The sequence below is a fragment of the Amblyomma mixtum genome, chromosome 5 (genome assembly GCF_055824585.1).
Source record: "Amblyomma mixtum isolate Tamu chromosome 5, ASM5582458v1, whole genome shotgun sequence".
In the NCBI taxonomy this organism is placed as follows: Eukaryota; Metazoa; Arthropoda; class Arachnida; order Ixodida; family Ixodidae; genus Amblyomma; species Amblyomma mixtum.
In genome coordinates, this window is record NC_143016.1 from 80,768,759 (window position 1) to 80,789,667 (window position 20,909).

A 20,909-nucleotide genomic window follows, 5' to 3' on the forward strand; every position below is an offset into this window, starting at 1 on the left:
TCTTTCGTTATCAACAGCAGACTACGCGCAAAAAACCAAAAGTGCGCTTAATAAGCGAAATGGAAAAATTTACTTTTTGAGAGCCAAAATTTTCGATGTGCTCATTATGCGAGCGCGTTCATTACTCTTTTAAATATGGTATTTTCTACGCGCTGCTCTATTTGTCGCGTTGAACATCGGCTTAGATTCCTACGAGCTCTAGCTTGCAGTTTAATTTACTGAAGAGCCCATTTTTCTCCACGCCAGTGAGTTACAGGGTTCGATTCCAAGTGTCACCAGGTAACCAATGCCTTTCATATGGGTACAAGCTTCCCCTTGGTCATCATTGGGCTTAACTGGGGTGATATGCTTGGAAAATATAATTGGGTATTTGAATCGCGTTTCGTGGAGACAAAAGCACGTGCGGCTTGGAGCTGTTAAAATCAAATCTTTCTCCGTGCTTAGATTCCATATATCCAGTAATCTAATGCGCAAAACGTGCACAGGTATATTATATAACGGCAGCGGTCAATAATCCGTGACGTCCTACCGGCGTGGTACTTGCACACCAAATTAAAACCTAGCATAGCCACCATTAATGACCTTCCACATTGAAGGCGCAAGCGACAGTGATGAAAACGCGATTATCACCACCAGGTACAATTTGCAAGGTTTCACGCTACCGGTGGGAAAAATGAAAGCTTCACTGACAATATAATGCGGGCATTACGCAAATAGACAAACAATCGAACGAAGAGAAAAACATTCATGGAACCAGCTCCGCTTTCTTTTGCAAGACGCGCTTCACGTGTCACGAGCGGTGTGTGTCACTTGCTCGGCGATTAGTTGTTCTTCACTGCCTCTGCTCGAAACCACCGTGGCTTGCTAGTGCCGGGTCCTGCTGACCACGTGACCTCTTCGCCGTGCTTCGTTCTGTCCGCACAGCTTCACGCGGGAGGATTGTCGACTGAGCACAAGCTACAAAGTTGCCGTTCGACAGATCGCAGCTAATAGTTTTCGTCGCGCCAAAGCATTTGGTCTTGATGTTTCCCCCTCTGAGACTCGAGCGAACAGGTCACGAATAGCGACTCCTTCGTTAGGCCGACACAGGCTCCTTGTCCTTCCAGTAAATGAAGTTCTTCTCGATGTAGTCGTTGAGCTCGGGGAACTCGCCGAAATCTGCGAGTGTGGAGCGAAAAGACGAAAGTGTGAGAAAACCATCCGCTCCGTAGAGTCTAGATTCAACGTTGAAGGAGTATAGACGCCAGTTTTTGCTTGCGTATTTTTTTCTTTCAGATGACGCATTAGACGACCTCTAAATAATGTATAACTGAATTTCTTCTTGATTCTATTTCGGTTTCGTTTTCATCAGCCGAACGATAGCTGTGATGTGTAATTGGCGTTTAAGTTACGTGAAGCATGAAAAAAAATTGCTGATAGGTCGTTTTATGTCATTCAAGGCATTGAAAGAGGCTGGCTGAAGTGTTGTAGTGAATTAAAAACTACGTATCATCGATTATAATTTAGTTTTTTCGTTGCTCAAGTGACCTAAACACCAACTACACTACACGGTCATCGTTCGGTTGATGAAATCTAAACCGAAAACAACACATAGAAGGAATTCCAATTATAAAATATGTAATGGTCATAGGCACTAACACGTGCTGAACCATGTATGTTAATGGCTAAAGCATCATTTGAAAAGATTGGTTTGGTTTATTGGGTTTTAACTTCTCAAAGCGACTCAGGCTACGAGGGTCGCCGTAGTGAAGGGCTCCAGAAATTTCGACCATGTGGGGTTATTTAACGTGCACTGACATCGCACAGTACACGGGCCTCTAGAATTTCGCCTCCATCGAAAGTCAGCCGCCGCGGCCGGGATCGAACCCGCGTCTTTCGGGTCAGCAGCCGAGCGCCGTAACCACTGAGCCACCGCGGCGGGGCCATTTCAAAAGAAGAAAACATGCAAGTAAAATTAGCGTTTATGGTCATTTAACAAAAGTTTTAGCCGGCACGAATATGAACAGGTATTAACGCATCTTATCGCGTGTCGGTACGAAAAATACATATACATTTTTAAACTGGGGTTATTTTAAGCTGCGCCCCATTATAATGGAAAAGGATGAACTAAGCAAAATATATTCTACAGTATAGCTGGCTGTAATCAAAACATTCGAAACGTTTCAACGGAAGTGATACTTGCCTGACCACGCCCTGAACATGTCCCGCACAAAGTAACCGATGAAGCCCGTCTGAGACTTGGCGATGTTGCAGATGGCGCGGTCGAATGCCGGCATCACCACGGGAAGGCAACGCCGTTTCTCTTCATCGGTCTACATATTTCGGGCGAAGAAAAATCAGAGTTAAGAGGAGATAAAGTGGCGGCCGCATTCCCAACATACACTCGTACTTGGTGGCAGCCATTATGGTAACGCCTCTTCACAGCCTACCGGTCAATATCGAACCTTTCAGATCATGCGATTCGAACCAATACCAATATCACCGCTACTACCACAAAACTGACGCTTGCAACGCTACAGAAGGCATTCCTGTGGCTTTATGTAAGAGGTCATGCTTATAAACACAGAAATATGCTCTTTCGATATACGTTGCAATGCGCGTAAAGGATAAATAATTTTGCGTGTTCTTTTGAGAGCACTCTTCGTGCGCGGAGCTCCGAACAAAATAGGGCGCATTGCAGCCTCCAAGTCGTCTTATATAGAACCAAGTGTGACTAAACGGTCATCCCTTGCGTGAAGGAAGTGCAAGTAATTATCAGAAAAGTTAATCTGAAAGACAAAAAAATGGTGCACAAATTTAAAAAAACTGCTAAGCAGCTTCTAAAACTCGTTTTTTTGTATCACACACACACACGCATCCCAACAACTGTTTTTCACAAAAATGAGCCTACAGGTTTGATTAGATTTTTTGACATTTCGTCTTGGTAGATGACACCTTTAGCATACAGTGTACTGTGTTACCGTTACCGGAGTACCAGGAGCCCGTCTACCGCAGGTGAGCACGCGTTGATTGGTCTCGATGCTGCATGCACGCGCGTAGCTGGCGGGTACGTGGCGCCACCTGGAGAGTCTAGGAGATTTGCGCATGCTCATTGGCTGCGCGCGGGCTCCCGGTATTCCGGTAACGGAAACACGGTACACGGTATGCTAAAGGTGTCTAATGTCTAACACTACTACCCTGCACTCACATTCAGCAAGGGCGCTCTCGTGCATAGAACACTCCACTATGACCACTATGTGCGTTATGTGCACTACAACCAAGACGTGTGTAGTATACACCAAGCGGGACGCACCTGGCCGCAGTACTCCTCGGCTATTCGCTGTGCCCACTGGCTGCACAGCTCAATGGGCCTCGCCGGGTTGGAGACGTCAGCACACTTGATGAGCATCCGCTTGATGAGCAGGATGCTCTCCTGTGAGCGCAGCGAGAAGGTCTCCCCGCGTTCGGGCGCCGGCTGCGTGTCCAAATAATGCGACCAGGTGAACAACGCTGCATCGAGGGCAGCTTTGAGCCGCTGTCAACGCGTTGAAAAAAAAAATCTACAGCTGGTGGTCGATATAGACTGAGAGAAGGGTCGAGAAAAGATGAGCGCTTGTGATGGTTGTACACCTATACAGTGGCCGAGGATTTAACACATTAGATAAACTGGGTGTAGCGCCGAAACAGTGGAGTATACTGTCAGCTCACAATAACTCTTTGCAAGAAACCAATCGTCTGCGTAAACTAATATGCAGGAGTACTGGAGCAACTACTCTGCCCTTGGGCATTCCTGCATACAGAAGCGATACTCCACATGGATCTCTGGGTTTTTTTTTTTCTTTTGCGCCAATAGACACTTTACCGCGTGCACTAAGTAGTACTGTGCTTCAGTTGGAGACAAGAAGCGTGTATACGAGTACCGCAGGTGGATGAAAACGTCAAACCTCGATATAACGAAACTGTTTATAACGAAATAATCAATATAACGAAGGAATTGCGATTCCCCTTGGAAGCTCGGCCAACACGGGTTGTAACTAAGCTACGGCTATAAAGAAGTAATCTCTGGGCCCCTTCAACTTCCTTATAACGTGGTTCGAATAATAGCTTCCTTGACTAAAATTTACTTAGTCTTGGGGGACTGTCCTGGATATATCGTGCGTTTCAAATTATTCAATACATTGTTTCTTTGAAAAGCCATGAGAGATACGACAATGCGATTTGTGCACGTGAATTCTGCGGCATGGCAGACATCATGTACTAACAGGGCTCTATCAATAAATAACCAGTTACCTAAATTTAATTTATCAACACTTTTATTTATTTTAGGGGGCAAGAAAGAAGTTCGAAATTAAAGGCCGCCAACATCGAAGGTGAGCCCAGTTACCAAACGTCAAAAATACGCATTTGAAGGCCCATTGAGTTGGCTCTCCCGCGTTGCGCATTTATAAAATGGCGTCGCTCACATTTTTAATGCAGCAAATACAGACGCCGTTGGTGTATCTTCTGACATAGAAGCAGTTAAAATGATTTCCACAAAGATACTACGCATAGTTAAACCGTTTTATACAGGTGCAATGGAAAAAAGCAAGCCTGCTCAACTACCTTTCAAAATTGGCGATTAAGAACGTTTAAAAACTTTGCAATTTACTTGCTCGTTTAATTATAGCTTATCAGGTATGTACATAATGTCCATCATGCTCTAGAACCCACACTCACAAACCGCATACCGTATCTCTCATGGCTTTAAAAAAAATCTGTACTGAATACTTTTAAAGGCCCGACGTATTGACATGACGTCGTTCCCTCCTCGAGTTGATTAATTCGGCTAGCTGCTAGCCGTCCTGTTTAGCTGAGTTGCTAGAGCGACTTCCCCTGAATGGTGGTAGTGCCGAGCCATGGACTAGGACACATTTTTTCACCGTGAACACTATCAGACAGCTCTTCTGGCGCGAAAGCACTCATAGAGCCGCACTCACCGGTTTTTAGCGGTGTGTGCCTGTGTATGTGTGTGAAGCCTCTGAGTAGCCAGTGTAACTGGCTAGCTCACTGGGTCAGTGGACACCTCAATCGCGCTGTGACTAAAGCGGTGGCGTCCACCTAAAATTGAGGTAGTTATGCACTTTTCTTTTTCTGAAAACCCAGTGGAAGGTTTGAATCCGTTAATTTTGAGAAAATGAAAGGCGCATAACTGGCGCCCTGGCTCAGTCGACAACACAATAGCGCTTGCAGATGCGTGGCGGTGGTTTCCGCCTGCAAAAAAAAAGTGCTTTCTCACAATATTTCATCCTTGGCAATGCTAAACCACCAGCCATATTTTTCTTTTTTTGTCCGTACGGCTGCGCTCAGATGGATGCAAATGACCAATCTTTCTTGAGCGAAGTCTACTTCACCTCTTTACAGCTTGGAAGACTGATCACGTGTAAACTATACTCTTCTCCTTGTATCCTTCCTTGTCCGTTTACCGTTGCTTCCATTCCTTCATTTTATACCGCTAAAAACGTGATTTGTTCGAACTTGTGCGTTGGTTAGATTTGCTTAGGGCGTGACGCTGGAAACTACAGTGCATTCAAGATGGCGTCAAGGATTCCGGTGAACTTCCGGTTATGCTTATTCACTCGCCTCCTGATCGTAGGCTTCAGCTTCCTGCATGGGCTTCTGGAAGGTATTGAGGAACTTGGAGAGGTGTTCGAAGTGCTTGGTCATCTCAGTGGCCAACACCATGTCGATGATGGACGTTCGCACCGACCGATACACGTCACGCTCCAAATTGGCGAAGATGTTGACCCTCTCGTCGGACAACGTCAGCTTGAAGCCCAGCGCCGCATGGTGGCTCTCCAGGACAGTACTGCGCGGAGAATAGTCACCGTTCGCGAGATCCTGCTCTATATACCCGCAGAATATCCACAACGCTCAAACAGTGAAGGTTAACGTACTTCGGTTGTCGGTTGTGTTCTCTATATGCACAGACTCGAGCATGTTTGTGCATGCACTGAAGAGGTGCACCGCGGAAGGCCAGGAAGGAAACGAAACCTAAAGGTAGCTGCTGAAGACACTGCTCGTGGTTAGGGGCAGACCAACAAATGCACACAGGACACACTGACATACATGCTTTCTAAGAGTGCACATGTCTTCCCTTGCGCACCACACCTCACAGGCGGTCGTGCCTGGTTAGGAAAGCACATGCGGAGCACAAACAAAAAATTTCTGAGTTACTGGGCCGTTAGTACGACAGAGCTACACGTATGAACAACGTGGCATCCGAGCCAGAGTTAAGGAGCTACAGATGAGCCCGCGAAACGATACATTGTAGGTAATCTTGAAGTAAGATCGCAGGCATGCGGCGACGGACGATGCTTCGTGCTGTAATTTGTTCCTTTATTTACGAGAATCCCTAGCTGTAGAGAAAAATTAGCGTCCCATGCACTGTCTCCCGATTTCGCCAACACGCAAAGAAAGTTCTATTTCACTGTACGATACTGCAGCAGAAATTGCAGAGGAAAACATGTACACACCGATCGTTGTAGAGTATGGCCAACTCGTGGTCAGAGTTGCAGAGGAACGGGCTCGACTTTCCGGGGTGGTCGACGTCGTGGATCACAGCCGATACGAGACAAATGGCCTCGTCCAATGGATCGAATATGTCCTGCGGCAAGGAGGAACACAAAGCATTAGAAAGTCATGGTTCTTTTGCTCAGAGCTACGCGGCAAAGCTTCGACGCTCAGAAACCATGCAGCTCGCTCATGCTAAACCGGGAGCGTCACAAGTACCGATACACTGTAAGCACCTACTCTAAACACGGAAGTAAAAATGAAGAAAGCTGTTCTCGGAGTACTAAATGCACGGAATGCTTACTCTTGGCAACGGAGGCATATTCTCACTGCAAAAGCACAGTAACATGATGCAGTTAGTGATTGGATGGGGCTTTTAAACGCGCCACAGGAGGTATTGAGGTTAGCGAATAGATGAGATTGAAACCGATCGGTTAAAATCGTCGTAATTGCCAAACTTCGCACGTTTTGAAGAGTGAATTTGTTTTTATTGCCAGCCGTAAGTATCCCGTATTTTTAGTGATGGATATCTACCCCAGGGCTTGGGCAGCACATTCTTCCCCTTAAGGGAGTGCTCCAGAGGCCAGCTTACTCCCTCTTTACTCCTATATAGGTTAATTCGTGTTTAGAGAGTCTACTTCCATGGCTATCAAAACAACACGCAACCCGCACCAATTCGCAGTCTCTAGAGGATATCAGTCAAAACCTTGGGGCACGCATATAAGCAATTCTGGATAAAAGCATTTTTCTACGGGCTAAAGAGTTTATGAACGCATTTTTTTTTTCATGTACTGTAAGATTTCACTATAACAATCAATATATCCGCATACCTCGCGTCGACAGGCTTACATTTTTTTTGCTATTAGTGCTGTCATCCAAAACGTTCCCTATTGGTTTTCTATGGTAGTCAACTGCTCGATGCGTGCAATGAAAAACATTTAGTAATGAAAAACTTAGAAGAAAGATTTCGCTGCGTATCGGAAAAGTGGTCCTTTACCTTCACTTTGCAAAATTTCAACATTAAAAATTTTTGTTCAAGAATGCCGGAGATGGTAGTCTCTGTCAAAAGTAACCAGGCTCCATGGCTTGCTTCTCATTCGTATAACGGAGCCCTCACGGCTTCTCTAAAGATCAAAACGTTTTTTGAAGCTGAGAACAGGGGTTCTTATCATACAGAGATTTAGAGCTTGATGTCTGGCATAATAGCTTTAATATACGACGCAGAAGAAAAACGTGCAGCCTGGTTACTTTTGACAAAGACTGTACATGCCAAGCTCGCTGGTGTTTCGTTCTGAGTGCCGCACCCTGCTTCGACATAAGCATATGCCTGCGCTCACCTTCTTCCTCAGCTTGAGCAGGAAGTAGGCGGTAGCCTGCATGACGTCGGCCGCGTGCGTCGAGTTGTGGTACGGGTTGTCCTGGTAGTTGGCCTCGATCAGCTGCAGCCAGTTGCGTATGGTGGCGTCGTCGCACTCCAGGCTGGTGTGCACGTTCAACTTGGCGAAGATCGACAGACCCAGCCAGATGAGAGGCCTGCACAGAAGGAGTGGATGCACAGTTGCAGGCGCCCTTCACTCCTCTTGCCATCGCGCTAGGGGAAGAGCATGCCATGCAAATTCGCATTGTTTCGCTGTATATTTGTCCCTTCTCACAGGGTGCTAATGACAACAGCAAACAGCGAGAAAAGAAGTCAACAAATCAAGGCCGTTAACAGGTTCCATCCTTAAGATATTTATATATATGAGCCAAAAACTCATGGGTGCAGATATCAAACGTAAACGCAGTTCTTACCCCTTGTTTTGCATATTTATGCTCAAAAGGTGTTCCCGTTGGACTGCAATGTTTAATTAGTACACCAAAGTATCGCGCTTCCTTTTGCCGATGTATTGTTTCCTGCCCTCCACCACTATTACCTGTGACGGCAGTGCAGACAACAAGCAAACAAAGTCAATCACCAGGCTCGGTACTGAAGGCAGTACCGACAGATTCCAGGCAGGCCACCACACAGCATGAAACTCGCCACAAATAATTTATTTGTATATAGTGTAAATTGCCGCCCTACCCCTATCCTTTCTATCCCTCTAGGGTGGAAATTAGGGCAAGTCGGTATTGATCCATAACATAACACAGGCGCTGTGTTGTTGGTGTGTGTTCTCTCCCCTTTTGTCCGTCTTCCTGGTTTTGCGCTACTCTTACGTTATGCTTTCTATCCCTCTCCCGGTTCTTTTATTCCGCTAGCCGCAGCTCAGGTGCTTCAGGTTTCGATGGCAGATGCCGCGGCTAGCGACATCTTTTCCTTCCTTTGTTAAGAGCCACTAAAATTAATAATGATACTACAGTCAGGATGCGGGTTACCGCCCTTATAAAAAAATTTTTAGACAGTCTATAGACTTCAGTCTATAAAGTCTATAGGCAATATAAATGCCATAGACAGTCTATAAGCAATGAATAAACAAAACTAAATATCGATAGGAAAGCAACAGAGCCTATAAGAAGTCTATAGACGGTCTATTAGACTATTTTTATGAGGGCGAACTCTTTCTACGGCCATAGCCGTTGGAGTTCTTGACCCGTTAGGTCGACGCCAGTGCCTCCACGCACCTGCGTCCCGTGAGGGTCTCCAGTTCGATGATGTCGAACTCCCACTTGACGTCGTTCTCGAGCAGGTCCTTGATCCTTGAGGGCGCCGCGGCCAGACTGGGCAGCGCGGGCGTGGTCACCACCGGCATCTTGACCGCGTTCACTGCGTCCGCCAGGCCGACCGCCCGCCACGCGCATAAGGACTTCGCCCGGCCGCGCGGACTTCGATGGACGGCGGACTCGTCCTATATGGGCGCAGCACAATACCTTTTATCAGCGCCGTCTCGTGAGACAGCCGCCGGACGCCCGTCGGTTTCTGGCATGTCTGCGAGCGAGAAGCAGCCAAGCGTCGTCGTGCTCTGCACGTGCTAGTGCGCACTCTCACAACCGACGCCGTGGCTCAGTCTAGGCTATGGAGTACCGCTCCTGAATGCGACATCGCAGAATAGGATATGCGTCCCAAGTATAAACGAGACAGTCGCTCGTCTATAATTCTGTGTGTTCATGTCGGAATACGGCGCTACGCGATGGCTACCCAACACGTGTTTGAGTGGGTCGCTAATGGTGTCTTCGACTGGTCGCTTTTCAAAAAGACCTCGCATTCGGCTGATAGGATTCGGGTGTGAGCTAGTTGGTTCATGCTTTAAGCCAGGGGTTCTCAAACTGGGTTCCGCGGGCTGTCTTCTTGTGTTCCGCGAGAACCCTCACCGGCCCTGACCCGGCAGCTGATATGAGACTGGCTGAGTGCTACTGAGCCACGCTTTGACTTGCTCTTAAAAGGGAAGCAGTACCACCCATCACATTAGTATTCGTATTAATCTGTGCAATAAACATTTAACCTTTGCAACTCTCTCTTTGCAAAAATGCACTCGACAACATTGCTGGTAAGTGAAAGGGGGGCGGGGGGGGGGGGGGGGGGGGGGGGGGGGGGGTTCCCTGGAACTTATTGAAGGCTTTTGGGGTTCCTCCAAGCAAAAAAGTTTGAGAATCCCTGCTTTAAGCAATAGATTCATACAGCGCAACGGGACAAGAAAGAACACAGCACAGGCGCTGACTGCCAACTCTTTATTGCTTCATAAAAACCAGCACAGATTTATACTGTTTTTCTGGACCGCATGATACAATGTCAGCCAGTGGACATAGCGAAGGAACGCCTCCCACGCTTGGCGAGTCATTACACAGCTCAATTGAACTCATGAACAGTGCATGCACTAACAAACACGTTTCATGTTCCTTCTTGTCCTTGTTCCGTGGCGCTGTATGAATCTGTTTTTTAAAGCAATCGATTGCATCGATATCATGGCGCTGTATTTGAAACGGGCTGGTTAATTCTTTCGAAGTATCGGATGTGTCCGAGAAAGAAGACTCCGGTCGCTCTAGGTCACGTGGGTACTGCCCTCCAATCTTAGCGCTGCGCCAGCTCACCAACCATGCACAATGGCGAGAAGTGGCTGTGTGGGACTGTTTTTAGTGCGATAGCACTTATAGTGGGACATTCCCCGCATTTAGCCATTTTGTGTCTGTATGTCTGAAGACTGCTTCGTGGCAGGCTGCCCTCCACTTATCTCTGCAGGGACAGCACACCATCTCGAGCTGGGAGGTCCTGCTCACGTCTGCAAACCCGACATCGCAGCTTGCTGCGGTGTCTCGGGCTGCCGACGTCATGTCGTGACATAACCAATCTGATTCTGTCTCCACTTATCTTTACACACCTTAAAAGGCTGTATTAAATCCCTCCGTATTGAAACCTCGCCGATTTATTGTTCATGTCAGCCAGTTCTGTGACATTTTCGCGCACACTTGTGCTTGCCTCGCTCGGAGGCAGACGATCAGGCTCGATCGCCCAGATAGCCTTGTACGCCAAGCCAGTCTTGATCGGTACCTGCGTTGGTGCGCCTGTAGTGCGCGCAAAGCCTGCACTAATCCTGCGTCATATGTATAGCGCTTCATTTTTTCATACAAATGGCGGAGCACCGGGGTCCCCATGTTGCACGACTGAAGCGAATGACCAAGTACAAACGCAGCAACTCCGCGCAGTTGCGCCCATTTATAATGAACACCGGCCTAGTACAAGAAAGGTCAACGCAGCATTTGAAATGCTCATTGCAACTATAGTACTAAGTACTGGATAAAACAAACGTTCGCGGGAGAGGCGCTGGCACCAAAAGCCAGCATGAGGGTTTCATTGCGAACGTACGTAAGTTGAAAAACTTTTCCGCGCACAGCGTGAAAATGATGGGCGTTACATGTGTGCAAAATGAAGGAAAAAATCCTCCACGTGACTCCAAAGCATGCCGAGTGAAGCGAGGCTAATGCATTGTCAACGCTTCCTCTCCTTCCCTTCCCCCCCCCCCCCCCCCCCCCCCTTCCAGAAGGATGTCCAGAGGTCGCACTGTGTGCGCGGCACTGAACGCAGGAACACACACACACTCTCAATTCGAGTGAAGTTTCCAGGAAGTCCATTGTCCGTGGCAGGTGGCGCCTGGGTCAACACACGTTTTCGTGACCTGAAAGATGCTTGCTTCGGTAAGGAAGGAGCTGTGTCAGACAAAGGAATTCGGACCCAGGAATGTGGGTGTGGTTGGACGGTCTAGTTGTCCGGAAGCGCTATGACTCATTACGAGGGGGCTGCTATCTAACCGGTCTACAAGCGTGGAGTAAGGTTGGGCCCTGTCGATGACGTCACCGCTAATTTTACCGAGAAATGGCGCGTTTGACATCTTTACTACAGGCATGTGTATGCCTGGCCAAAGGTGTGATGAGGGGTGGAGGAAAGAAACGAGGCAATGTGCCAGGTTGTAGTACCCTGCGCCTTTGTGCCCTCCGTTCTTAACCTCACTTCTTAACTGCTCAATCTCGTTCGCCCACCTAAACTGTCCAGAGAGAGAATCCAAAAGAAACGAAACTGTAAAAAGTAAAGAAGCAGTTAAGACTGTGAAATTACTTGCCAAAAAAATGCAATAAAAGAAAATAGAAATAAAAAACAGATTACTGTGTTGTGAAGCTGCTGTACTACAGCGGCTCATGACAAAGTAGCGGGAATAGCACGTTTTGTGTACTAAGTTATTATTTTATTTATTAATTTATTCTTTAGTAGGCAGCTGAGTTTCCTAATGTTCGCACTAAGTCCCAAGGCAGTTTCTTTGAATGTTAGATGAGATACGACTCTCGCACTTCTGTGTCGTGGTGTGTGCGGAAGTTTGATTCCAGGATGGCTATTCTCAGGTTACTGAATTCGTGACCAGCATGTTAACACGTCCCGATAAGGGGAGACTGGGAAGAGATTTAGCTTGTGCACGATGATTATTTAACCGTACTCAGAAGCGGATTTCTGTTTGGCCGACGTACTGGGGCTGACACGTTGAATTCTCAAGAAGGTATACCAAGTTCGAGCTATCACAATTGAAGTTTTTCTTTGATTTTGGTGGAAAAGTCGGAGGCTTTGCTGAAGGCGGTGGCTGATGCGGTCATTTGGGCGCAGTCCCGACAATGAGGCTTATTGCAGGCTGCGCAGCACGCGGTCAGAGGATTGCTATCTTTGGACGAAGTTAAAATATCGTGAAGATGTGTGTTTCGTCGGTACAAAGACCCGCGGTGGCTCCGTAAGCGCAGATATGCAGCGTTCACTTAGGGTGAATATGTTATTGCGTCTTGTTAGAATGCACGAGACATATGGAACAAAAGGAGTGTGTGTTAGAACTAGATTTGAGTGGCTAGATTTATTAGTAGTATTGGAGCTCCGGAGAATCTCTTCACGGTTCAGTCTAGCCGCTTCGTCTATTTTCGCGGGGTATATTGCTTTCGCAACAGTGCGCCTTTTAGTTTTGTACAGTCATCCTTCCTTCAAAAGAGGTGTGATTGGCTGTAAGGGGTGGCCGTTTTACAGTACCTCGTGTGCATGCTCTGAAAATGCAAACACAGCTGAGGATTCCTTGGTTTCCGGCACGACTTGGTAACGAGCCGGTTTTGAGAAATCGTGACTGCGACGCGAAATTCACTGTTGAGCGCGAGTAGTGGTGCGAAAATGTTATGAACGGGACAGCACTGTCAAATGCGCCAATAAAATTTGAACGGGCTGTTTCACCGTGTGGCCAAATTAAGCAAATATTGTGAATGAGACGTTTATAGTCAAGTGGTTTGTGATCAAAATCTGCAAGTAAGTCCTCTTCTAAGATAGCCACGAAAATATTGGCACAATTGGGGCCTACTCTTGTTCCCATAGATGTGGCGCTAACTTGAATGTAATGAACGTCGTCGAATTCGAAATTGCTAAGTGTTAGAATGAGTGAGTAAAGACAGTGTGCAGTTTTCAATCAATTTTTCCTGTAATGACTGGTTGTAAGCCTGAAGTACTGCCTGAACTCCGACATTACGTAGCATGTCTGTGTAGTTACAAGAAAGGATTCTTTAGATATAAGGAGATCTGAAATTCCTGAGAGGAAGTGGTTGGTGTCCTTGATATCTGACGAAAATTTAAGTGGTCAATTTTGCTTATGATGCTGTCCAGGTATTGAAAAAGGTTTCCAATGGCGGTTAGTACGCCGGAATCGATCGGGCGGCCCGGGGTTGCCTTTCTTGTGGATTTTAGGTACTAAATAGAACTTTCCGGCGACCGAATTGAGTGGAAAAAGGGAATGGACTGTGCGCTCATCGATTTTCTTCTTTGTGAATCCAGTCGAGGGTTTCTATGATCGGGTTGTCGTTCCCTCGTTTGTAGAATGCCTTTCCGGGCAACTGCCTTCGGCTTCCTCTATGCAATCGCTCCTATTCATGATGACAATAGCGCCGCCTTTATCAGTTTAATATGTCCTGGCGCCTAGATAAACCTTCTAGAGCTTTACTTTCGCTTAGCGAGAGTTTACACGTCCTCTAACACGTCCCAATATACAGTCATGGACAACAAGTTTGCGGGATTCAGATTCGCGGGAAAAAAAAATGGATTCGCGAAAAAAAAAGATGGACGGAACTTAAGAACCCAGCGTCTTTTCCCGGTCAAAGGACCCCCTCCCAGACAATGGCGTCGGCCGATTTTCATAGCTCTGCTAGTGTGACTAAGCAGGGAGTGGTAGATGTAAGGGGATAACCCCTTCCCTCTATGGTCTGGGATAGACTGCTCTCTCCATTGTGGCGCCGCTCCCTGCACTGCCACACTAGCAGGGTCAAGAGGAGACGTCAGAGGATCGGCTGACGCTACTGGCTAGAAGGGGGTCCTTAGCAGGAATCGAGATCTCTTTGTTCTCTTTGTTCGGCGGGACCAGCAGTTTCCTGGGATTTGGTACTTGTGTCCCCTCTCCCATCGCGCATCAGTGACGAACGCTGAGCCCGGATGTGCCAGCGGGATACCATTGGTCGAACCTGGGAGACACCGATCTCCGAACCCTATTTAAACAAACGAACTGTCTCTACTTTCCGACCACTTCTGAGCGCACGCTGACTTGGACGCTTCAGACGAGACGTGCTGTTGTAGAGTTTCTGCAAGGCCTATGCGTTGTTTGTGGCACACCTTTCGCTGACTTCTCATGACACCGCCTCTTAACCCTGTGGCATCGTCTTCCAAGTCTTTTTGCGCTGCCGACTGATCTCCACAGCTTCGTTGTGCATTCATGTTCTGTGAGCCGCTTTCAAGGTCTGGACTTCGTTCATAACTCTTGTCGGCCTATTGCGGCGTTTCGATACCGCCCCGGAGTTCGGCGACTGCATCGTAGTTTCTGTGTCTGCAGTCAAGTCGCCCATCGTCTTGTTCGAACGGGTTCATCATGCCTGCCAGAGTAGGGCAAGCCACGTGTCCGACCGCACTGAAGCGTACAGCAAGTTGTCGTGAAAGGCCAGCGGCTGGCAGCGCAGCAGATGTCAGCCGCATCCAGGCTGGTCCGCAAAACAAAACCCGTCGCAAGAAGACGTCAAAGGAAGAGTATCTGCCGGCTTCCAAGATCTGCGGCCGCAATCCGCAGAGCGACAGCACTTTGTCATCGCGTTCCTTGGGAAGCTCTTCTGGAAACGCAATCTCGGCTAACCAGGGAACCTGTCACAAGCAGACGTCACAGGTAGCATCCTTGCCTGCTTCCAAGATCTGTGGCCTCATTCCGCAGAGCGACAGCACTACTTCGTCATCGCCTTCCTGGGGGCGCCCCTCTGGAAGCGGAATCCAGTCTACCCGGCGAAAATCTCGTCGCAAGAAGACGTCAAAGGTAGCATCCCTGCCAGCTTCCAAGATCTGTGGCCGCAATCCGCAGAGCGACAGCACTTTGTCATCGCCTTCCTTGGGAAGCTCTTCTGGAAACGCAATCCCGGTTAACCAGGGAACCTGTCACAAGAAGACATCAAAGGTAGCATCCCTGCCTGCTTCCGTGATATGTGGCCGCATTCCGCAGAGCGACAGCACTTCGTCATCGCCTTCCTTGGAAAGCTCTTCTGGAAGCGAAATCCCGGCTAACCAGGAAACCTGTCGCAAGAAGACGCCAGCGGTAGGATCCCTGCCTGCCTCCAAGATCTGTGGCCGCATTCCGCAGAGCGACAGCACTTCGTCATCGCGATCCTGGGAGTGCTCCTCTAGAAGCGGAATCCAGCCTACACGGCAAAAATCTCGTCGCAAGAAGACGTCAAAGGTAGCATCCCTGCCTGCTTCCATGATATGTGGCCCCATTCCGCAGAGCGACAGCACTTCGTCATCGCCTTCCTTGGGAAGCTCTTCTGGAAGCGAAATCCCGGCTAACCAGGGAACCTGTCCCAAGAAGACCTCAAAGGGGGCATCCCTGCCTGCTTCCATGATATGTGGCCGCATTTTGCAGAGCGACAGCACTTCGTCCTCGCCCTCTTTGGGACGCTCCTGTGAAAGCAGAATCCAGGCTACCCCGCAAAAAGAAGCGCGTCGCAAGACGGCAAAGGTAGCGTCCCTGCCGGCTTCCAAGATCTGCGGCCGCAGTTTGCAGAGCGACAGCACTTCGTCATCGCGCTGCTTGGGACGCTTCTCTGGAAGCGGAATCCAGGCTACCCAGCAAAACAAAGCCCGTCACAAGAAGACTCCAAAGGTAGCATCCCTGCCTGCTTTCGTGATGAGTGGCCGCATTTTGCAGAGCGACAGCACTTTGTCATCGCCGCCTTTGGGACGTCCCTCTGTAAACGGCAAATACGCTGGGGCAAAGTTCTGCGAGTCCCCATTGCCAAGCGCTCTGCCCCAGCCACCAGCCCATTGGTTGTGTCCCGGCGTCCAGCAAGCCGTCCCGTCTGAGGTGTGCCTCGAAATCGTCAACAAGCCCGAGCTGTTAATCAAAGTGAACGCTTGAGATGGAAGACTCGGCTGCCGCGACAGCGGGAACTTTTTGGAGTGCTGGCAGATTGTCAGTTAAGAGCCTTGGCGCTGCCACCTTTTGTGTTTCAGTGTGTGGTTCTCCAGTAACTGGCGCATATATTCCTGCGCAAACTCGCCGGTGGACTTTGCTGGCAGGTCGTATTACTAAGCATGGGTCAAGAGGAGCGTAGTGCTTCACAGAATGAGCATATGCTTGCGTCCGACAAGGTTATTTTTGTTTACGCTCGCCTGTCATGCGCATAATTTACCGGGTGATGTGATATTTTTTGTTCTTGCCACTTGGTCACTCGGAGAAGTTCGAATGCCAAATTGTACAGGTGGATGGAGTGAATAAATGTTTATTGACAGAAATTTTATGCTGACCTTGTTTCTTCTGCATGCCCAGCGGAATGGAGTAAGCGTTCACTTCGCACGTGTTCTACGAACGGCATTCTCGCTGTCAACGACGCGAAGGTCTGCAGGGGAATATGTAGCGCGCAGATGCACACGTGGTCTCCGTACGCACCGGCCTCAGGAGAGAACACGCGGACTGGTTCTCGAGCGTCCTTGAGCTGACGATTAAGTGCCAAGCTTCAGGACGAAATTTAACAGCCCCTCATGCTTCCTTAAGCAGTAAGTCGGGTTCATAGTAATTGCCAAAAAATTGGCGGGGGCTTAGCTTTGGTTCAGCCTGGTAGGTTGCAAAAGCGCAGCGCCTCTAACTGAAGGAACGCAGTGCGCCGCGTCTACAGGTCACGCGTGGCGACCGGCCGCGGCTGCGCGACGACTCAAAGCGTCTTCGGTAATTTTTTTAATATTTTTTTTAGAGGCGAAAGCCTTTAATGCCTCATCGTTGTAAGCAGCAGTTGTCGACAGAAAATGTCACGCTTTTCAATTGGTCGAAACGGCCGTGACGTCACAGTGCGCGAATTTCAAACGGGCCCAATTGTACTTAGCCTAGTACTTCTGAAGGAACCAGCGCACAAAACACAACGGACAAGAAAAAGGTGGAACACGACGGACAGGAGCGCTGAACTTACAACTTTATTTCGGAAGTAAAGATGCAACGTATATATACAGCCATGTCAGGGAGGCGTGTAAAGTTGTAAGTTCAGCGCTCCTGTCCGTCGTGTTCCACCTTTTTCTTGTCCGTTGTGTTTTGTGCGCTGGTTCCTTCAGAAGTATGTATTACCAACTAGCCCAACAACAAGTGTTAGCCTAGTAACCATGCAACCAATTGAAGGGATCGTATAGTGATGCTCTAAGTAAGTGGGACTGAGCTTAGTTAATTGCTTAATTACCCAAATAGCCTAATTAACTTTTCTAGTCATGCCATATAAATAAATAAAACCGAGTAGGAAATTGGTCGAGCTCGGGAATCGAACCCCGGTCTTCGGCGTGCGAGACGAGCATGCTATCCACTCCGCCATGCCAGCTCGATGGTTTGGAATGAACAAGGCGCGTCTAGTGAATACGGTGTCTTCGCTCACTCCCATCCTCCTCCCTTTCCTTCCGGAGAGGTTTAGGTGTCCACCGAGATATGAGAGACAGATACATTTCCTTTCCTCAAAAACCAACTTGCCGACGAGCGAGGCGTATAACCGAATGGGAAATGGCGTTCTATGGACTCACTGGCAGCGTTGCAAGGTGCTGTCGCGTTCCACTCTTAGAGGCGAAGCTTAACATCTTAACCACACATCAGTGACCACACTTTAGGTAAAAAAAGTGCCCCCCTGAATTTTGACGGGTGTTCACCGAGATATGTGAGACAGTTACTGCGTAATTTCCTTTCCTCAAATACAATTTTCATTTCCTTCATTACGGGCCCTCTTTGTCTTCTTTCACTCCCACTTCCTCCCTTCCTGTACGGTGCGGTTCAGGTGTCCACCGAGATGACAGAGAATTACTGCGCCATTTCCTTTCCTCAAAAAGCGTAGCGCTACAACACGCTCTCGCGTTCCACTCCTAAACGCGAAGCTTAAGCGTCATTAATTAGCAGTTAATTAGTATTCAGGCATTAATCTGTAATAAAACCATTAATTAGTGATTTGTCATCACTTAGTAATTAGTACTCAATTATATATGACGCCACCAGTGCCACCGAAGCAGCGAAAGTGGTTCGGAAAACGCTTTCTCCTCTACGCACTTTAGACAGTCAAAGTGTCCCCTGAATTTTTTTGATGTTGTTGCGACTGAAAGAAAGAAAACAATCTACAGCTGGTATGACGTCACAGCGACAGTAGCGCCACAGGTGCGCAGCGCAGCAAACACACCGTAACTGCAGCAGGGCTCTCTGAAGGAGCGAGTTGGTCGCCCATAATCTACAGCTGGTATGACGTCACAGCGGTTGTGGCGCCACAGGTGCGCGGCGTAACTGCAGCCGGGCCACTGTAGCCGGGCTATCTGAAGGAGCGAGTTAGTCACCCACTCCGCTAAAGGTCAAACGAAGTCGAGTCGTCACGCAGCGGCGGCCAGTAGCCACGCGTGACCTGTAGACGCGGCGCACTGCGTTCCTTCTTTGGACGCGGCGCGCCACATTCCTTCCGTTAGAGGCGCTGCGCTCGCTTTCGCAACCTACCAGGCTTAACCAAAGCTAAGCCCCCGCCAATTTTTTATGCGAAGCATATTACTAGAGGTACACTACAGCCCTTCGCCGTGGTTACGCGCCGTGCACACCACGTGGTACAGTGACGTCACACCACGTGACATACCACGTGACACATGACGTCACGACAGATCGCCGTCACGCGCTGGGAGAGGGAGAACGATGCCATCGCACAGACACCGGAATGTCCTCGAGCGGCATTCCCGCGCATTTCGAACGCGCGTTCACACTCGGTGTAGGTGAAACGCTCGCTCCACCGGGCAGGCGGACGCGGCTTCCGTGGCAATCCAGGCGCCCACCCAACGCGCGTCTCGGGGTTAGTCGGCGTTCCGCTGTAGCCATGCCATTGTCTTCCCCCACGACGAAGGCTTCTAGTGGTTGTATTAAAATGACCAAGTATTCAACCAAGGAAAGCCATGTATTACCAAGCCTAGCCATCAATATGCTTCGCATCTGACCAGGGTTAACCAAGTTAAGCCTCAGCCAATTTTTTATTGTCTTTGATGACTACGGTCTATTTTGATTGCAATGTTTTAGAGCGAGCTCTGTGACGTCCGTTTCACGGCGTCGCCGTTGTCCGTTCGGCGTTCATTGGCGTTGACGTTTTACACTCCGATCATTTGAAGGAAATGAAGCGCTCATAACTGGCTCCCTGGGTCAGTGGACGCCTGAATCACGCTTTTGTGTTGTTGTTCCGGCTGCAAGAGCCGTTGCCTAGCAACCATCGCGGTGGACACCCGAACCGCCCCTGACAGGAAGGGAGGCAGTGGGAGTGAAAGAAGGAACAGAAAGAGGGCTTGTAGTGAAGAAAATGAATTAGAGGAAAGGAAAATACGGAGGAGGTTGCGCCGCTGCGCGGAGGAGAGGCTACAGTTGGCACGATTCCAGCGCAAGGACGGACACCGCGAGCATGGACGGACGCCGCGAGCATGAGCCATTAAAGGCTTTCGCCTTAAAACGACGGGACAAGAAAATGAACAAAGACGCACACACAAAGCGCAGATGCAAGGAAGCTTTAAAGGGTCAGTCTACTCACCGAGATGAGTGTATAAATAATGGCATATTCTGGTAGTTGGCACCCTATAACATCAATAACGAGGGGTCCGCGCCCGGTTTAGGCAAGGAATTTATATTTTATTTCGGCGTTAAAAGTCGCGTAAAAAAGCATGGTGGCGACCCCAAACGTTCATTTTGTTCAAGAAAGTGGTAGTCTTTTTTTTTTGTAGAAGCATAAGTGAATATACTACGTACCATTTGTATGCCCCAATGTCAGAGAAACGCACGTTTTGTTCTAGTAAACTGTAGAAGGCGTACCGCTCGCTTTTTCTGTAAATCACATGAATATTTATAGTTACACGTATGCAAAACGCAGGCACATTCCCACTCAGCGTATGCTAGCAGAGACGCAAAAATAAACTCAGCCTATAGTGGCGCCATCTGGTCGTCAGGACGGGAACCATTGCTGTAAACAAACCGACCCTCCACTTAAGCCTAGGAGCGGCAGAATCGCCACTCTAATTATTCAAATAAAGCAAATTTATCTCATATGTTTTCTTATAGGCGAGATGAGACGAAGCGAAAGACAGGCGCCCCATTTATGGCCAGTGAACGCACTGAAAAAGGCAGCAACAACGAGAATTCAGTCCGAAGCGAGAGGTCCGGCTTCGACGGGCGCCGCCATGTTTGTCGCCGCGCGGCGGAAATCCAGATGGTTGCCAGATGAGACTACCATCTCATACAGATGTGTTTCCACATTAATAAATTCTATTTTAAAATGTTCTACCGCACCCCTTGGCACCACAGCTGGCGAAACGGTAATTTGAGTAAAGAGCTATCGGTTGCCGCAAAGAAAATATGGTCGATAAAATTCAGTAGACTGACCCTTTACCGTATTTTGGAACCGACCTT

General features: G+C 48.5%; 1 protein-coding gene across 1 annotated transcript in view; it reads right to left on the reverse strand.

The window, feature by feature from the left end:
- Window positions 1–746: 746 nt before the first annotated feature.
- Window positions 747–20,909, reverse strand: part of LOC149342791 (high affinity cAMP-specific and IBMX-insensitive 3',5'-cyclic phosphodiesterase 8B-like) — a 44,932-nt gene continuing 24,769 nt past the window's right edge. The window contains exons 11-17 of the mRNA XM_089545250.1: window positions 9,130–9,353; window positions 7,866–8,061; window positions 6,492–6,622; window positions 5,599–5,824; window positions 3,293–3,454; window positions 2,183–2,312; window positions 747–1,158 (exon numbers count right to left, since the gene is read on the reverse strand). Coding sequence (XP_089401376.1) covers window positions 1,076–1,158; window positions 2,183–2,312; window positions 3,293–3,454; window positions 5,599–5,824; window positions 6,492–6,622; window positions 7,866–8,061; window positions 9,130–9,353 — 1,152 coding nt within the window. The 3' untranslated portion in view covers window positions 747–1,075. The remainder of the gene's footprint in view (window positions 1,159–2,182; window positions 2,313–3,292; window positions 3,455–5,598; window positions 5,825–6,491; window positions 6,623–7,865; window positions 8,062–9,129; window positions 9,354–20,909) is intronic.